Source organism: Mobula birostris, chromosome 22 (assembly GCF_030028105.1).
Source record: "Mobula birostris isolate sMobBir1 chromosome 22, sMobBir1.hap1, whole genome shotgun sequence".
NCBI lineage: Eukaryota > Metazoa > Chordata > Chondrichthyes > Myliobatiformes > Myliobatidae > Mobula > Mobula birostris.
This window is the reverse complement of record NC_092391.1, coordinates 28,929,455-28,945,865: the sequence shown is the minus strand read 5'-3', so window position 1 is coordinate 28,945,865 and position 16,411 is coordinate 28,929,455. Positions and strand designations below refer to the sequence as shown.

Below are 16,411 nucleotides of genomic sequence, written 5' to 3'. Positions count from 1 at the left end.
CTATACAACTTCTTAATAACCCTATCAAACTTGCATAGAAACTTTGAGGGATCTAGGTACGTGAACCCAAAGATCCCTCCGTTCCTCCACATAGCTAAAAAATCTTGCCATTAACTCTTTCTGACCTGAACTTCATAAGCCACTTGTCAGTCCAGCTCTGCGTTCTCTCAATGTCCCATTGTAACCCTCACAACTTTCTTCTACACTGTCCACAACATCACCAACCTTCATGTCACCTGCAAAATAATTAAGCCACCCTTTCACTTTCTTATTCGTCATTTATGAATGCTGCAAAGGACGGTAATCAGAAATTGTCATGTTCTTCGACCTGATTAAATCAGTGTTGTGTGAGCATCTTGATCCACATAATTAGTTCCTCTGGCAGCAGTAGTTCAGTCTACACAGTACCTCGGGTGTTGCTTATGACATGAAAGGTCTCACATGTTGAATTTCCACTCAAGATCTATTGTCCACTAGCTTCTACCATTCAGGAAAGAAGCTCATTGTAGAAATCATTTAGGAGTGAAAGCAGGAGAAAGTTGATGGAAAGGGAAGAAGATCTGGCGTAAAAGGGGATCACTGGATTGACAATTACAGGAGAGAAATGCAGAGGTTCAGAAAAGATCTTGCAGTGGTTGGTTAGCAGTCACTCAAGGACTTCTACAATAAGGGGACAGGAGTGGTAGGAATTATCACTATAAAAGAACACTAAAATGAGAACTGATGTGGAATAAGGTTGATGTTCAGATTTGACAGCACGCCAGTAAAGATGAATCCTCCACTTTCCTCCCACCCTTTTCAAACACTGAATTCAGCTTTAACATTTCAGTTAAGATCTGTTTCAGTAGAGTAGGCCTTGTAAGTATAATATCATTCTGGCTACTCATCAAAAGATGTACTGTATTTCTTAGCGTTTTAACATTACTGATGTGTGCCCTGGGCTCTCCATTGCACATGTGCATCAATATTAATGAAGGAGCCAGAATAAAGTGCTGGTTATTTGCTACCATTGCATTATGTACATGTAACAAGGTCTTCAATGTGCAAAAACATACAAAGCTTAGAATTTCTAGGCCTTTAGCTTCAGTTGGAGAACTCGGAATTCAGCATGTTTAATGCTCTCACTTCAACAATTACACTTCAGGAAAGGAAACAAAATTACAAGTGAGTCTAGATCTATTTATGTGTCTGGACTGACTGTTAAATGAGAAGTAACACCAAAAGCAAGTCCAAGAATCAATAAGAGTGATGCTTGGGTCTCCAGCAATTTGCTGGAGAAAAAAAAATTAAGGCAAACCTGTTTAATGAATGCAAAAGGAGAATCTTGTGATTGTGGAAGAAAACCATAGTAATGAAAAGCCACATTCATTATATTGACTTTATAAGTTGAAGTTTAGGAACATTTGAATAAACTGATTGGTCTTTGAGTTTTTAAAAAAAATATTTACTATTCAATAAAAATCTCTAAATGCCTATCTCTCTTTGAAATACTGATATTATTGGCCTTAGTTGTCTTCTGTGTAATGCTGTACAAGTATTTCAAGAATTATATCTGACTTGTCATTTTCATTCCATCTTTTAACCACATACTGCTTGAGATTGTGATGTTATGCAAAGATTTGTTTTTATATGGCTAACCTTCTAAAGTCTTCAATACTATAATGTTTTGCTCCCTATTGTTTTTTTAAGCTGAGTAAATGCTGTGAATATTTATAATGGTTTCTCCTTTTGATAATTAACTTGTTACAGATGGGAGACAAGTAGTTGGAGTGAATGTTCACGAACCTGTGGAGAAGGATACCAATTTCGAATAGTCCGTTGCTGGAAGATTATTTCTGCAGGATTTGACAGCTCAGTGTACAATGAAATGTGTGAATCTGCTGATCTCTTCAGGCCATCAGAACGTAAAATCTGCAAAAATCCAGCTTGTGGCCCGCAGTGGGAGATGTCAGAATGGTCAGAGGTAGGAATTCCTTCAGGCTTTTACATATAACTCGTTCATCCTTCTAAATTCATCTACTTAGATGAAGTCCACTTACTATATGTACACCATAGATTATCTCCAAGGGTTCTTAAGAGACTATCAGCCTGAGTTTCTTGATTTTTTTTCCCCCTCAATTCAATGCCAGTAATTTAATTCAACCTATTTTTGATCCATCAAATCAAGTTTAATTATCATTCAAACTATACATAGGTATTGCTGAATGAGACAGCATTCCTCTGGGGACCAAGGTGCAAAACATTCAAAATAGCAAACAAACATTCGAAAATAGCAAGTAACAACATTCAAAATATCGAGCAAAGAAGCATATTACACCAGAAAAGGAAACAAAAGTACAAATGGGTCTGGATCTATTTATGTGTGTGGACTGACTGCTAAATGTAAAAAAAACATGTATAGCCCAAGACCCTGAGCAAAAATGTCCAGCAATCAATAGTACAGTCTCCTGGCAGTGTACAAGTGCACGTAATCCAGCCTGTCATTCCACTGCTCAAATATGGGAGGGCAGCACCAACGGGCAAGGCCACGCCTCAGCTGTGCTCAACCACGCTATAGTGCTTTCGCACCTCTCACCTGGTGTGCAGCAGTAGGTAAACCCAAGGCTTAAGGCCTAGTTCTCACTACAAATGAAGCTAGACAACTCCATGTTGACTGTCCCTCCACTAGAGAAGGGTAACAGGTCTACGGCAACTTACATTACGTGGCTGATGTTACATCAGGTCCCCTTAAATAATCACTCAGTTGATGCAACATTTGGTTAGTTTACGCTCAAAAAGAAGTTCTAAAATGGGACAGACGTCAATTGAATGCAGCTGGCAATTCTTTGCTGTGCAGCAATTAATGAAGGACACAAGCCACACAAGACTAGCTGCATGGGAGAGGAAAAGGATTTAGAAATAGAGCTAGGGTATTGGAACCAACAGTAGTGGGATTTGAATATATTAAGTTTGGATAGAGCAGGGATTGAAATAAATAGTTTTTGTCAGTTTCAATAGAGTTGGACCAGCTCTTTCTAAACAAATATCTAACATGGTCACAGAGCTATACAACATGGAAACACACTTTTCAGCCCAATTTGTCCATGCCAACCAAGTTGTCTAACTGAGATAGTTCAATTAGGCCCACAAAACCATTTCCATATACCTGTCCAAATGTCTTTTAAAATGCGAAACACTGGATTTATCTGAATTCAACTACATCTGGTTTTACAACATACTGTATGTCTTTGATAATAAGCCTGAGTCTGATTGGCTCTGGCCCGTTTAACCAAACCCCATTTTGATCTTAGATTAGCTTCATTGTTCATGATCACAACTGTCAGAGCTATAGTTGTTATCCAGAGTTACAAATATTGTGACAATTGTTTCAATCATGTAAAATGATGAAATTTAAGGCTTATTTAAATATGTTGATATTATTAACTTTTAATTTAAGGAATTTTATTTTATAGGTGACAGTATTTATTTCAGTAGTTAGATCTAAAAATAAAATTACAATCTTAATGTGTATTAATTTATCCCTTCAGAACAATAGAATCATTTTGCAAATGCAGTTAAACAAAGTAATTTTTTTTAGATTTACCATACACTGATCTGAAGTTTCATCTCGAAAGCATTTGAAGGTGGTATAGTGCCAGTTACCCGGATTCATTTCCGCCACTGACTGTAAGGAATTTGTATGTTTTCCCTGTGACCAGATACATTTCCTCTGGGCGCTCCGGTTTCCTCCCACATTCCAAAGACATACAGCTTAATTGGTGCCAATTGAGTCTGTACCACCCAATCACAGCCGGTAACTGAGTGGAGCAGGCTCATTGGGCTGGTAGGACCTATTACTATGCTGTTTCTCCAAGTAAAATAAAATAACTCTTATCACTATTAACCATGTATATGGATAAAGTCAACTAACTTGTCACATCTTTGTACCTGATTTACAGGTAAAATTAACTGCAGATATTAAACTTTGTTAACATGATGGTCCCTTATTTAAGTATGAATACGTCTCTTTTTTGTGGCAATTATAATACTGTATCCCATCACAAGCCATAATATGCTAGGTACTGAAATAGAAAGCATTATGGACAACATCAAGGGAGATTTCTTTTCCCATGTAGAAATCCTGAGCAGAATAAAATCAGAAAAAGATTAAAACTGATCATGTATCTAGGATAGATGTTGACAAATGGGAAGTAATTCATACGTTGGCTTATAACTTCATAAACAAATGCACGATTACATATTAATGGGGACTACATTAGTGTCCTGAAATGCTGGTAAAAGTAAAATTGGCACCTGCCCTTTGCAGTCCTTCATTTTGGAAGAATGAGAAATCAAATTATTATTTAAGTGGAATGAGACCACAAAATGTTTCAACACAAGGTTGTGGGCGGTCCTACTGCATGCAGCATAAAAAGTTGGCGTGCAGGTGCGGCAAGTCAATAGGGAGGCCAGTGGAATGTTAGCCCTTGTTGTAAGGGGTGTAGAGTGTAAAATTAGAAAAGCTTAGGTAACATTGCAGCACGAGTACTGCATAATCTACATGTTTAAGGAAAGTCATTCTTGTATTGGATCTAGTGCAGGGAAAATTCACATGGTCGATTCCTGGGATGAAAAAATGGCAATATAAACATTGAACAGGTTGGACCAAAGCTCCCTTGAGTTAGAAAAATGAGAGATGATCTTAATCACACTGTTGATACCGTTATAAACAATGTTAGCAGTAGACTCGGTGTTATTTTAATGCCATTAAAGTATGATGAAACAATTCTAGCCTGAAATACTGATTAACGCTGTCAAAATTAAATTTAGCTACATGTGGAACATCTTATTGCAGATATTCCAAGAGAGTTCCAATAAGGAAAGTGCTGCAGATATTTATAGAAATTATTTTGTTACATATCCAGAGCTGCTCACAGAGCAGTATGACATGGCTATAGAAATCAAAAGTTCTCCACTTTCATCTCAGGTTTAGTTGGTCAAATACCCCAAAATGTAATTGGCATTGGAAAAGTGAGCATTAATTATACCAGATTCAATTATACTGGTGCCCAAGAAGAACATGGTAGCCTTCCTCAGTGACTATTATCCAGTAGCACTTACACCCTCTGTGATGAAAAGCTTTGAGAGCTTGGTGATGAAACATATCAACTCCTGCCTGGATCTACCTACCGTCACAACAGATCAATAGCAGATGCCATTTCATTGGTTCTTCACTCAACCCTGAAACATCTAGCCTCTTAATATGCATACACAAGATGTTCTTCATTTACTACAGCTCTGCATTCAACATTATCATCCCCTCAAAGCTAATCAATAAGTTCTAAGACCTAGGCCTCAATACCTCCTTCTGCAATTGGATCCTTGATTTCCTCACTTACAGACCTCAGTCAGCTCTGGTGGCAACAATATCTCCTCTGCAATCACTATCAAAACACTTGCTTTATATTTATAACTGTGAGGCTAAGCACAGTTGCAACCCATATTGAAGTTTGCTGACAACACGACTGTTGACTGAATCAAAGGTGATGATGAATCGGCAAATAAGAGGGAGATTGAAAATCTGGTTGAATGGTGCCACAACAACAACCTCTTATTCAATGTCAGCAAGACTAAGGAGCTGATCATTGACCACAGGAGGAGGAAACCAGAGTCCACGAGCCAGTCCTCAATGGGCATCAAAGGTGGAGAGAGTCAGCAACTTTAAATTCCTCGGCCGAAGACGCCGCGCCCCAGCGGCCTCAATGACTACAGACCGGTGGCATTGACCTCCCACATCATGAAGACCCTGGAGAGACTTGTTCTGGTGCTGCTCCGGCCTATGGTCAGGCCACACTTAGATCCCCTCCATTTCGCCTACCAGCCCCGACTAGGGGTTGAGGATGCCATCGTCTACCTGCTAAACCGTGTCTACGCCCATATGGACAAGCCAGCGAGCACTGTGAGGGTCATGTTTTTTGACTTCTCCAGTGCGTTCAACACCATCCGCTCTGCTCTGCTGGGGGAGAAGCTGACAGCGATGCAGGTGGATGCTTCCCTGGTATCATGGATTCTTGATTACCTGACTGGCAGACCACAGTATGTGTGCTTGCAACACTATGTGTCCGACAGAGTGATCAGCAGCACTGGGGCTCCACAGGGAACTGTCATGTCTCCCTTTCTCTTCACCATTTACACCTCGGACTTCAACTACTGCACAGAGTCTTGTCATCTTCAGAAGTTTTCGGATGACTCTGCCATAGTTGGATGCATCAGCAAGGGAGATGAGATTGAGTACAGGGCTATGGTAGGAAACTTTGTCACATGGTGTGAGCAGAATTATCTGCAGCTTAATGTGAAAAAGACTAAGGAGCTGGTGGTAGAGCTGAGGAGAGCTAAGGTACCGGTGACCCCTGTTTCCATCCAGGGGGTCAGTGTGGACATGGTGGAGGATTACAAATACCTGGGGATACGAATTGACAATAAACTGGACTGGTCAAAGAACACTGAGGCTGTCTACAAGAAGGGTCAGAGCCATCTCTATTTCCTGAGGAGACTGAGGTCCTTTTAACATCCGCCGGACGATGCTGAGGATGTTCTACGAGTCTGTGGTGGCCAGTGCGATCATGTTTGCTGTTGTGTGCTGGGGCAGCAGGCTGAGGGTAGCAGACACCAACAGAATCAACAAACTCATTCGTAAGGCCAATGATGTTGTGGGGATGAAACTGGACTCTCACGGCAGTGTCTGAAAAGAGGATGCTGTCTAAGTTGCATGCTGTGTTGGTCAATGTCTCCCATCCACTACATAACGTACTGGGTGGGCACAGGAGTACATTCAGCCAGAGACTCATTGCTCCAAGATGCAGCACAGGGCATCATAGGAAGTCATTCCTGCCTGTGGCCATCAAACTTTACAACTCCTCCCTTGGAGGGTCAGACACCCTGAGCCAGTAGGCTGGTCCTGGACTTATTTCATAATTTACTGGCATAATTTACATATTACTATTTAACTATTTATGGTTCTATTACTATTTATTATTTATGGTGCAACTGTAACGAAAACCAATTTCCCCCTGGGATCAATAAAGTATGACTATAACTATGTTATCATTTTAGAGGATCTGTTCTGGGCCCAGCACATGAGTACCATTACAAAAAAAGCACGGCAATGCCCCTAATTTCTTAGTTAAATCTGGCCCCACTATTGAGCACATCTACAAGGAATAGTGTCACAGGAAAGAAGGATGCATCATCAAGGACCCCCACCATCCAGGTCATAGATAGATAGATATACTTTATTGATCCCGAGGGAAATTGGGTTTCATTACAGTCGCACCAACCAAGAATAGAGCATAAATATAGCAATACAAAAACCATAAACAATCAAACAACAAAATGCAAACTATGCCAGATGGAAAATAAGTCCAGGACCAGTCTATTGGCTCAGGGTGTCTGACCCTCCATGGGAGGAGCTGCAAGTTCGATGGCCACAGGCAGGATTGACCTCCCGTACCGCCCAGTGTTGTATCTTGATGGAATATGGCCGAAGTCCAACAGTAAAAAGTTCAATATCCGGTCTACAAACACATTCCTCGATCGTAATATGACCCAGATGGCACTATCTGTTAACCAGAACAGCAAGTCCCCAACTCCTTTACGCTTACCACTCTCAGTGCACTTCCGGTCAGCCCGAACGGTCTGGAAGTCGTCCATGGAAAAGTTTTGATCGAGTATGTCCTCGTGCAGCTCCGTTCCAGTGAAACACGTAACACTGCACTCCCGAAATGTTCTGTGACACCTGGCTAGCGCCGTGAACTCGTCCATTTTATTACCCACTGAACTCCTCTTCTCCAAAAGTCTGTGTTGTCTTGACCCAGTCCTCTTTCCTCGCCTTTGTGATCCCCCTCTGCATCCTCTGTGTGTTTTCCTTCAGATTTCAGCAGGGGTGTCCGCTGCACTGCTTGCTAAACCGGCTGGCATAAGCTCAAGCAGCTGGTCCCTGGAATAAACAATGCGACCATGCTTCTGTCCTGCTAATGAGACATGTCGGGATGTAACTATTTCCAGCGCTAAAAACCCAAATAAAACACTCTCTACCAGCATGTTAGAGAGGGTGCAGCTTTGATGTGTTACCATGGGGGAAAAAAGAAAACGTAAGTTAAAAAGTTAGAAGAAAAAAGTAAGAATACTGATCGGAATGGCTGTAACAGGCTGCATGCACGACTGGCGCATGCGCACATAAAAGGTTATGCTCTCTTCTCACTGCTGCCATCAGAAAGGAGGTTCAGGAACAGTTATTACCCTTCAGCCATCAGGCTCTTGAACTAGAGGGGATAACTTAATTAAGTTTCATTCATCCCAGCACTGAACTGCTGCCACAATCTATGGACTCATTTTCTAGGATTCTTAATCTCATACTCTCAATGTTTATTTATTTTTATTTTGTATTTGCATAGCTTGTTGCCTTTTGTATATTGGCTGTTTGTCTTGTGTGCTTTTTCGTTGACTCTATGGTGTTTCTTTGCGTTTACTGTGAATGCCCACAAGAAAATTAATCTCAGGGCTCTATATATGGTGACATATATGTACTTCGATAATAAATTTATTTTGACTTTGAACTTTTGATCTTTGAAAGAGCAAAATAACAATGTGATGAAGGACACTTCCTTGAGTACAAACTTGTCAACTAATTACTGATTATGATCATTAGTCTTGAAATTCAAACTGAAACCTTCTGTTTCCTTCAGACTGGTGGTTAATATGTCCCCATAGCACAGCTCCTGCAAAAAAAAGTATAGTTTTTTTGTATATCTTCATATGTCTAAAAAGATGTCTTAGACAGCTGGGCTCTGCAGTTTTTGAGTTTCATTACTGATAATCAAAAATGTACTTTGTGCAAAACTGAATTGGAATAGTAAGGTTGTCATTTTGGAAGATGACATCATTGAGCGTAGATTACTGAACAGTAATGGTATGAATCCATGTCCTTGCTCTGATTCCATTATTTATGCCAAAGATTGTAGAGACATTTTCATCAGCCGTGACTTTTGCTAATGTGCTGTTATAAGTAGAGAGTAAGATATCTGCATTTTTCTTTTGACAGCATATCATACATATTTAACGGAAAATAGCAAAATAATCTAAAATATTCTTATTATATTCCTAATTACTCAGCTAGGAAACCTCCCTTCAGCCAAAGGTGTTTATGGTCCTGGACTCTGGCAAATGTAGAGAGATGATTCCCCATTCCTATGGCAAAAAAAGTACTTTCTGACAGAGAAAATGGATCGATGCTTCAACTTAGTCCTTTACTTTTTGATGTTACAGCTCAAGATAGAAAAGCAGTTGCAAGAAACGATTAAATATCTAAACTGTGGTTAAAACAACTAGTGTATTTTCTTTCTCAGTGTACAGCAAAGTGTGCAGAACGGATTGCTGTGACCAGAGAAGTGAGATGTTCAAATGAAGAATGGTTGTGTGATGAAAAAACAAAGCCACCAGCACAGAAAGAATGTGTTGGACCCCCTTGTGATCGACAGTGGACTGTTTCAGATTGGGGCCCAGTAAGTCCAACTCCATAACAGGTTTGATCTGTAGATTATACTTTATATCCAGCAGAATTTCGACTTTTACTTTTGGGCTCCTTTATTTTATCTTGATACATAAAAGATATTTCCAACTGCAGAAATGAAGAGTACAGGTTGTAACAGGAGAAGAAATAACTGTTCTGACCACTTAACCAGGAGAACTGATCAGTTTACAAGCAGGAAATACAAATAACTTATTTTTTTCTGGAACTCCAGCTCATTGAATCCATCTGATATTCTGTTGGCAACAAAAAAGTAGTCCATTTAGTGTACCTTCAAGATGCTAGCCATTTCATCCATCAGTGATGACGTAAGTAATAATCATATTCATGTTGGCAACAATATTGCTGTAAGGACATATGTGTTGCAATCAGATCGGGCATCATCCATAGAAGGAAATGAACACTTGACATTTCAGGCCAAGGCCCTTTATCAGGACTGGAAAGAAGTGGAGCAGAAGCCAGAATTGAGAAGGAGGAGCCAGAGCACAAGCTGGCAAGTGAAATGTGAGACCAGTTAAGGAGGAAAGTAGGTGGGTGATGGAGGGGTATGAAAGGGAATGATGTAAGCAGTAGAAAGTGATAGGTGGAAGAGTTAAAAGGACTGAAGAAGGAGAGGACAATAGACCAGGTGTGAAATGTTAAATTATTGAATAAATTATTTTAATGCAACATTGTAACAGGTGTGCATTAAAACAATCTATTTTAATTCTTAAATAAGTTCACAATAGGTTTTCATTTCAAGTGATCCTTTTGCTTTCTTATAATTTGAGTGCAATAGCAATTTCTTTCTGAAACATTAAATTGCTATTTACAGCTGTTGTGAAGAATTGTAATGGATATCCAGAAGAGATAGAGGGTCTTTCACAACCTCTGTAAATGCCATAGTACTTTATATCCACTGAAGTACTTTTGAGATGTAGTGACAATTCATAAAATAAACAAATTTGCACACTGCAAGCTCCCACAAACAGCAATGTGATAATGAAGAAAGAGCCTCTGATTTTGAAGGACACATTTTTAACAAGAATGATAGATATAATTCTCTGCTCTTCTTCAAAATAGTACCATCTGTTCTTTCACATGCACTTTTGAGGGTTATGTGAAGAGCAGGAGGATAAGACCCAAGAGAATAGGACCAATCAAGTGTGACAGTGGAAAAGTGTGTATGGAACCTGAGGAGATAGCAGAGGTACTTAGTGAATACTTTGCTTCAGTATTCACTATGGAAAAGGATCTTGGTGATTGTAGGGATGACTTACAGATTGTAGGGATGACTGAAAAGCATGAGCATGTAGATATTAAGGAAGAGGATGTGCTGGAGCTTTTGGAAAGCATCGTTGAATAAGTCACCGGGACCAGACGGGATTTACCCCAGGCTACTGTGGGAAGCGAGAGAGATTGCTGAGCCTCTGGCGATGACCTTTGCATCATCAATGAGGACGGGAGAGGTTCCCGAGGATTGGAGGGTTGCGGATATTGTTCCATTATTCAAGAAAGGGAATAGAGATAGCCCAGAAAATTATAGACTAGTGAGTCTTACTTCAGTGGTTGGTAAGTTGATGGAGAAGATCCTGAGAGGCAGGATTTATGAACATTTGGAGAGGCATAATATGATTAGGAATAGTCAGCATGGCTTTGTCAAAGGCAGGTCGTGCCTTACAAGCCTGATTCAATTTTTTGAGGATGTGACTAAACACATTGATGATGGTAGAACGGTAAATGTAGTGTATATGGAATTCAGCAAGGCATTTGACAAGGTACCCCATGCAAGGCTTATTGAGAATGTAAGAAGTAAGGAGGCATGGGATCCAAGGGGACATTGCTTTGTGGATCCAGAACTGGCTTGCCCACAGAAGATTGTGTGGTTGTAGACAGGTCATATTCTGCATGGAGGTCAGTCACCAGTGGTGTGCCTCAGGGATCTGTTCTGGGACCCCTACTCTTCATGATTTTTATAAATGACCTGGATGAGGAAGTGGAGGGATGGGTTAGTAAATTTGCTGATTACACAAAGGTTGTGGGTGTTGTGGATAGTGTAGAGGGCTGGCAGAGGTTACATCGGGACATTGATAGGATGCCAAACTGGGCTGAGAAGTGGCAGATGGAGTTCAACCCAGATAAGTGTGAGGTAGTTCATTTTGGTAGGTCAAATATGATAGCAGAATATAGCATTAATGGTAAGACTCTTGGCAGTGTGGAGGATCAGAGGAATCTTGGGGTCCGAGTCCATAGGACACTCAAAGCTGCTACTCGGGTTGACTCTGTAGTTAAGGAGGCGTATGGTGCATTGGCCTTCATCAACCGTGGGATTGAGTTTAAGAGCCGAGAGGTAATGTTGCAGCTATGTAGGACCCTGGTCAGACCCCACTTGGAGTACTGTGCTCAATTCTGGTCGCCTCACTACAGGAAGGACGTGGAAACCATAGAAAGGGTGCAGAGGAGATTTACAAGGATGTTGCCTGGATTGAGGAACATGCCTTATGAGAACAGGTTGTATGAACTCAGCCTTTTCTCCTTCGAGTGACGGAGGATGAGAGGCGACATGATCAAGGTGTACGAGATAATGAGAGGCATTGATCTTGTGGATAGTTAGAAGCTTTTTCCCAGGCTGAAATGGCTAACATGAGAGGACATGGTTTTAAGGTGCTTGGAAGCAGGTACAGAGGAGATGTCAGGGGTAAGTTTTTTACGCAGAGAGTGGTGAGTGCATGGAATGGGGTGGCGGTGGTGGAGGCGGAAACGATAGGGTCTTTTAAGAGACTCCTGGATGGGTACATGGAGCTTAGAAAAATAGAGGGCTATGGGTAGGCCTAGTTAGTTGTAGGGTAAGGACATGTTCGGCACATCTTTGTGGGCCAAAAGGCCTGTATTATGCTGTAGGTTTTCGATGTTCCTATGTTTCTCATTTGAAATGTTTAGAAAATTAGTTAAGGGGAAATGTTGATTATGAGAAGGGACAAAGACACCTTGTTTAGTATATTATTTTTTTCCCATTAAATTAATTCCCCTAAAATGTGGCAGGATTAACTTCTCTGGTTTTCAGATCTAAGAATTGTATATCCTAAAAGGTACAGGTAGGGTGTTAAACATTTCCCCAACAATTATGGTTCTGGGGTTTTTGCTCTGAACTTCAGGTTATAAAATGACACTGTGCAGAAACAACCCTTCAGCACATTAAATCTGTTCTCAATCATTCAGTTCTTATTGAATGGTGGAGCAGGCACATGAGGCCAAATAACTTATTCCTGCTTCTATCCCTTTCTTCTATCAGAACCTGTACTGATCCAGGTTGGGGTTAGCAGTGGTGAGGCAATGGGTATTTAGTCTTTTATCAGCAGATTCTTTAAGTAATGGGAGTCAACTGTGCAGGATCCCAGTCTAAAACTATGAAAGCACGTTTGCTCCTGGAGAATCAAAGACAAAGTGAACAGATTTTGCTGGTAAGATATCCAAAAAGGTAACAACATGGTGGATGAAATCATTTGATGTGGAAGTTTTGCACAAAGGTTGTTGATCAATTTTCTATACCAACATACAGTGTTGTAGGATCTCAGCAACTCAGGCAGCATCTATGGAGGGGAATAAACAGTTGGCATTTCGTACTAAGACCCATTATCAGGACACAGGACCCTTCATCTCCTCCCCTCCATTTTTATTCTGGCAATAATAATGAAGTGTTTTGTTTCAAATCATCGCCTGTTTGTTCCCTCCACAGATGCTGCCTGAATTGCTGTGCTCCTCCAGCATTTTGTCTGTTGCTCAAGATTTACAGCATCTGCAGAATCTCTTGTGTTTATGATCAAACTTTTTGGATGGTCCAATTCTGTGTCTGAAATCATGTTCCACTCTGGGATGACTACTGAGACACACAGCTCTGAAGTAAACACGTCCAATTTTTTGGCTAGCCTTTTTAACTGATCTTTAATTTGTGGCTTCAGTATCTGTTCCACCGTGCTTTTCAGTCTATTTGCCAATTTAACATTATGAAATTCTTTAGGATACTTTAATGTTAACAATACAGGCTATGATTTATTACCTGTACTTACCTGTGAAATTATAACAGTGCAGTTTAGCTCTCAAGTGCAAGTTTGAAGTCATACTTGGCATTTGAAGTCTGTATATTGATGTTGCTTTGATCATTTCTTTCCTATGTATTCAGTGCTCTGGTCCTTGTGGGCAGGGAAGAATGATAAGACATGTGTACTGCAGAAACACAGAAGGCAGAGTCATGCCTGAATCTCAGTGCAGCCCTCAGTTAAAACCACATGCAATACATCCCTGTGGAGCCAAAGATTGCTCTCCGCATTGGCTGGCCCAGGATTGGGAACGGGTGAGTTTAAAAATAGTTTGCATTACCTTTCTATGTGTAAGCTATCATTCTGTTTAACATGTGTAAACAAGTCTCTTATTTAAATTTCTATGATTTTCAATTTTTTTCTACTGTGTATTTTCATGATACCAAGTTAGTAGAATTACTGTATATGTTGGTATTGTTATTAGAGGGTTTGGTTGTGTACTGTTGTTGAATTCATGAAATATAAATTGGGTGATTGAGGTTAAAACTGACTCTGAAATAGTTAGCCTTCATTCTAGAGATGCAGTCACTAACTGCTGGGTTCCAATTCCAGACATATTGCAGCATTGGTAAACAATTTCTTATCAATGATGTCCAAGCTAATAGGTGTATTTGAAAGGCTCAACAACAGCCAATGACCACCTTGGTTGCTGGGAATTCACTGTTAACCTGAAGTTGAGGCACTGTTGCACTATTTGGGACTTAGAAATGTACTAGTACTTTATTTTGAGGTCATGCCAAGAACTGTGCTCTAACCAGGTTACAGGGGCAAGGAGGTGGGTAGGGGAGGGGTATGAAAAGGAGTGATGTGAGAAGTTAGAAAGTGATAGGTGGAAGAGATAAAAGGGCTGAAGAAGGAGTCTGATAAGGAGAGGACAATAGACCACATGTGAAATGTTAAATTATTGAATAAATTATTTTAATGAAACATTGTTTTAATATGCACTAATTACAATCATTAAATAAATTCACAACAGGTTTTCACTTCGAGCGAATCTTTTGCTTTCTTGTAAAAAGATGTTATTTGAGTGCAATAGTAATTTCTTTCGGAACCATTAAATTGCCATTTGTGTCTATTGTGAAGAATTGTAATGGGTATCCAAATGCCGTAGTAAAGGGTCTTTCACTACTTCTGTAAATGCTATAGTGCTTTATATCCACTGAAATAACCTTTGAGATGTAGGAAGGATGTGGCTTTGCTGGAGAAAAGTTTCACCAAAACGTTGCTTGAATTGGCAGACTTTAGATATGGGGAGATGATGGTTATTTTATTTTTCAGGAGTGAAGGAGGATGAGCAGGACCAGAAAGAAATATATAAAATTATAAGAGGTGTACATAGGGTATATAGTCAGAATCTTTTTACATAAGAATTAAAGAAATAGGAGCAGGAGAAAGCCATCAAACCTTGCTCCACCATTCAATAAGATAATGGCTGATATAGCCGTGGACTCAGCTCCACCTTTTCCCCATAACCATTAATTCCCCTGTTATGCAAAAATCTGTGTCTTAAGTATATTTAATAAGTTGACCTCTATTGCTTCTCTGGGCAGAGAATTCTACAAATTCAATCACAAGCAAGAGAAAATCTGTAGATGCTGGAAATCTGAGCAACGCACACAAAATGCTGGAGGAACTCAGCAGGCCAGGCAGCATCTATGGCAATGAGTACCTTCAATGTTTCAGCCAATACCTTTTGGCACAACTGGAGAAAAAAAGCTGAGGAGTAGATTTAAAGATGGGGGGGAGAGAGAGAGAAACACAAGGTGGTAGATGAAACTGGGAGGGGGAGGGATGAAGTAAAGAACTGGGCAGTTGATGGCAAAAGAGACAGAAGACCATGGAAAAAAGAAAAGGGAGGAGGAGCATCAGGATTGGGACACCACTTCTCCAAGCACCTACCAGAAAAAGCAGGATCTCACGGTGGCCATCCATTTTAATTCCACTTCCCATACCCATTCCAATATGTCCAGCCATGGCCTCCTCCACTGTCGTGATGATGCCACACTTAGGTTGGATGAATAACACCTTGTATTCTGTTTGGGTAGCCTCCAGCCTGATGGCATGAACATCAACTTCTCAAACTTCCTGTAATGCCCCCCACCCCTTTCACCATTTCCCACCCCCCCCTTCCCTCTCACCTTATCTCCTTGCCTGCTCATCACCTAACTCCAGTGCTTCTCTCCCCTTTTCTTTCTTCCATGGTCTTCTGTCTCTTTCACCAATCATCTTCCCAGCTCTTTACTTCATCCCTCCCCCTTCAGGTTTCATCTACCACCTTGTTTCTTTCTCCTCTCCTCACACCTCTTAAATCTACTCAGCTTTTTTTTTCTCCAGTCCTGCTGAAGGGTTTCGGCCCAAAATGTCAACTGTACTCTTTTCCACAGATGTAGCGTGGCCTGCTGAGTTCCTCCAGCATTTTGTGTGTGTTGCTCAGATTTCCAGAATCTGCAGATATTCTCTTGTTTGTGATTTTGGATTACTTCCAGGGATGCCTGCCCTGAAGAAGTTTAAATTTTCCCTTCGGGAGTTCATTGAAACCCTCTCTCACTGCTCCCCCTCTGTGAACCCTGCTGCTGTCCGTCTCTTCCACCACGTGCTTACCTAGACCCCTTACTACAGCCATGTATCCTTTCTGGGAACATGTCTTCACCACCGGCATGTACCACACGGTTTCCAGATTCGTTTTCAAGCTTCTCAATTTTGACCCTCTGAGGACCCCAGGTACTCTCATTCTATTGACTGGTGTCCCTATCCCAGTCGCTTCCACAAC

The 16,411-nt window shown here is 40.7% G+C and overlaps 1 protein-coding gene across 3 annotated transcripts in view; it reads left to right on the top strand.

Annotated features, from left to right (window-relative positions):
• Positions 1-16,411, top strand: part of adamtsl2 (ADAMTS-like 2) — an 87,366-nt gene that overhangs the window by 58,383 nt on the left and 12,572 nt on the right. For all 3 annotated transcript variants that reach the window (XM_072240498.1, XM_072240499.1, XM_072240497.1), the window contains 3 exons: positions 1,750-1,963; positions 9,384-9,539; positions 13,725-13,895. In XM_072240498.1, coding sequence (XP_072096599.1) covers positions 1,750-1,963; positions 9,384-9,539; positions 13,725-13,895 — 541 coding nt within the window. The remainder of the gene's footprint in view (positions 1-1,749; positions 1,964-9,383; positions 9,540-13,724; positions 13,896-16,411) is intronic.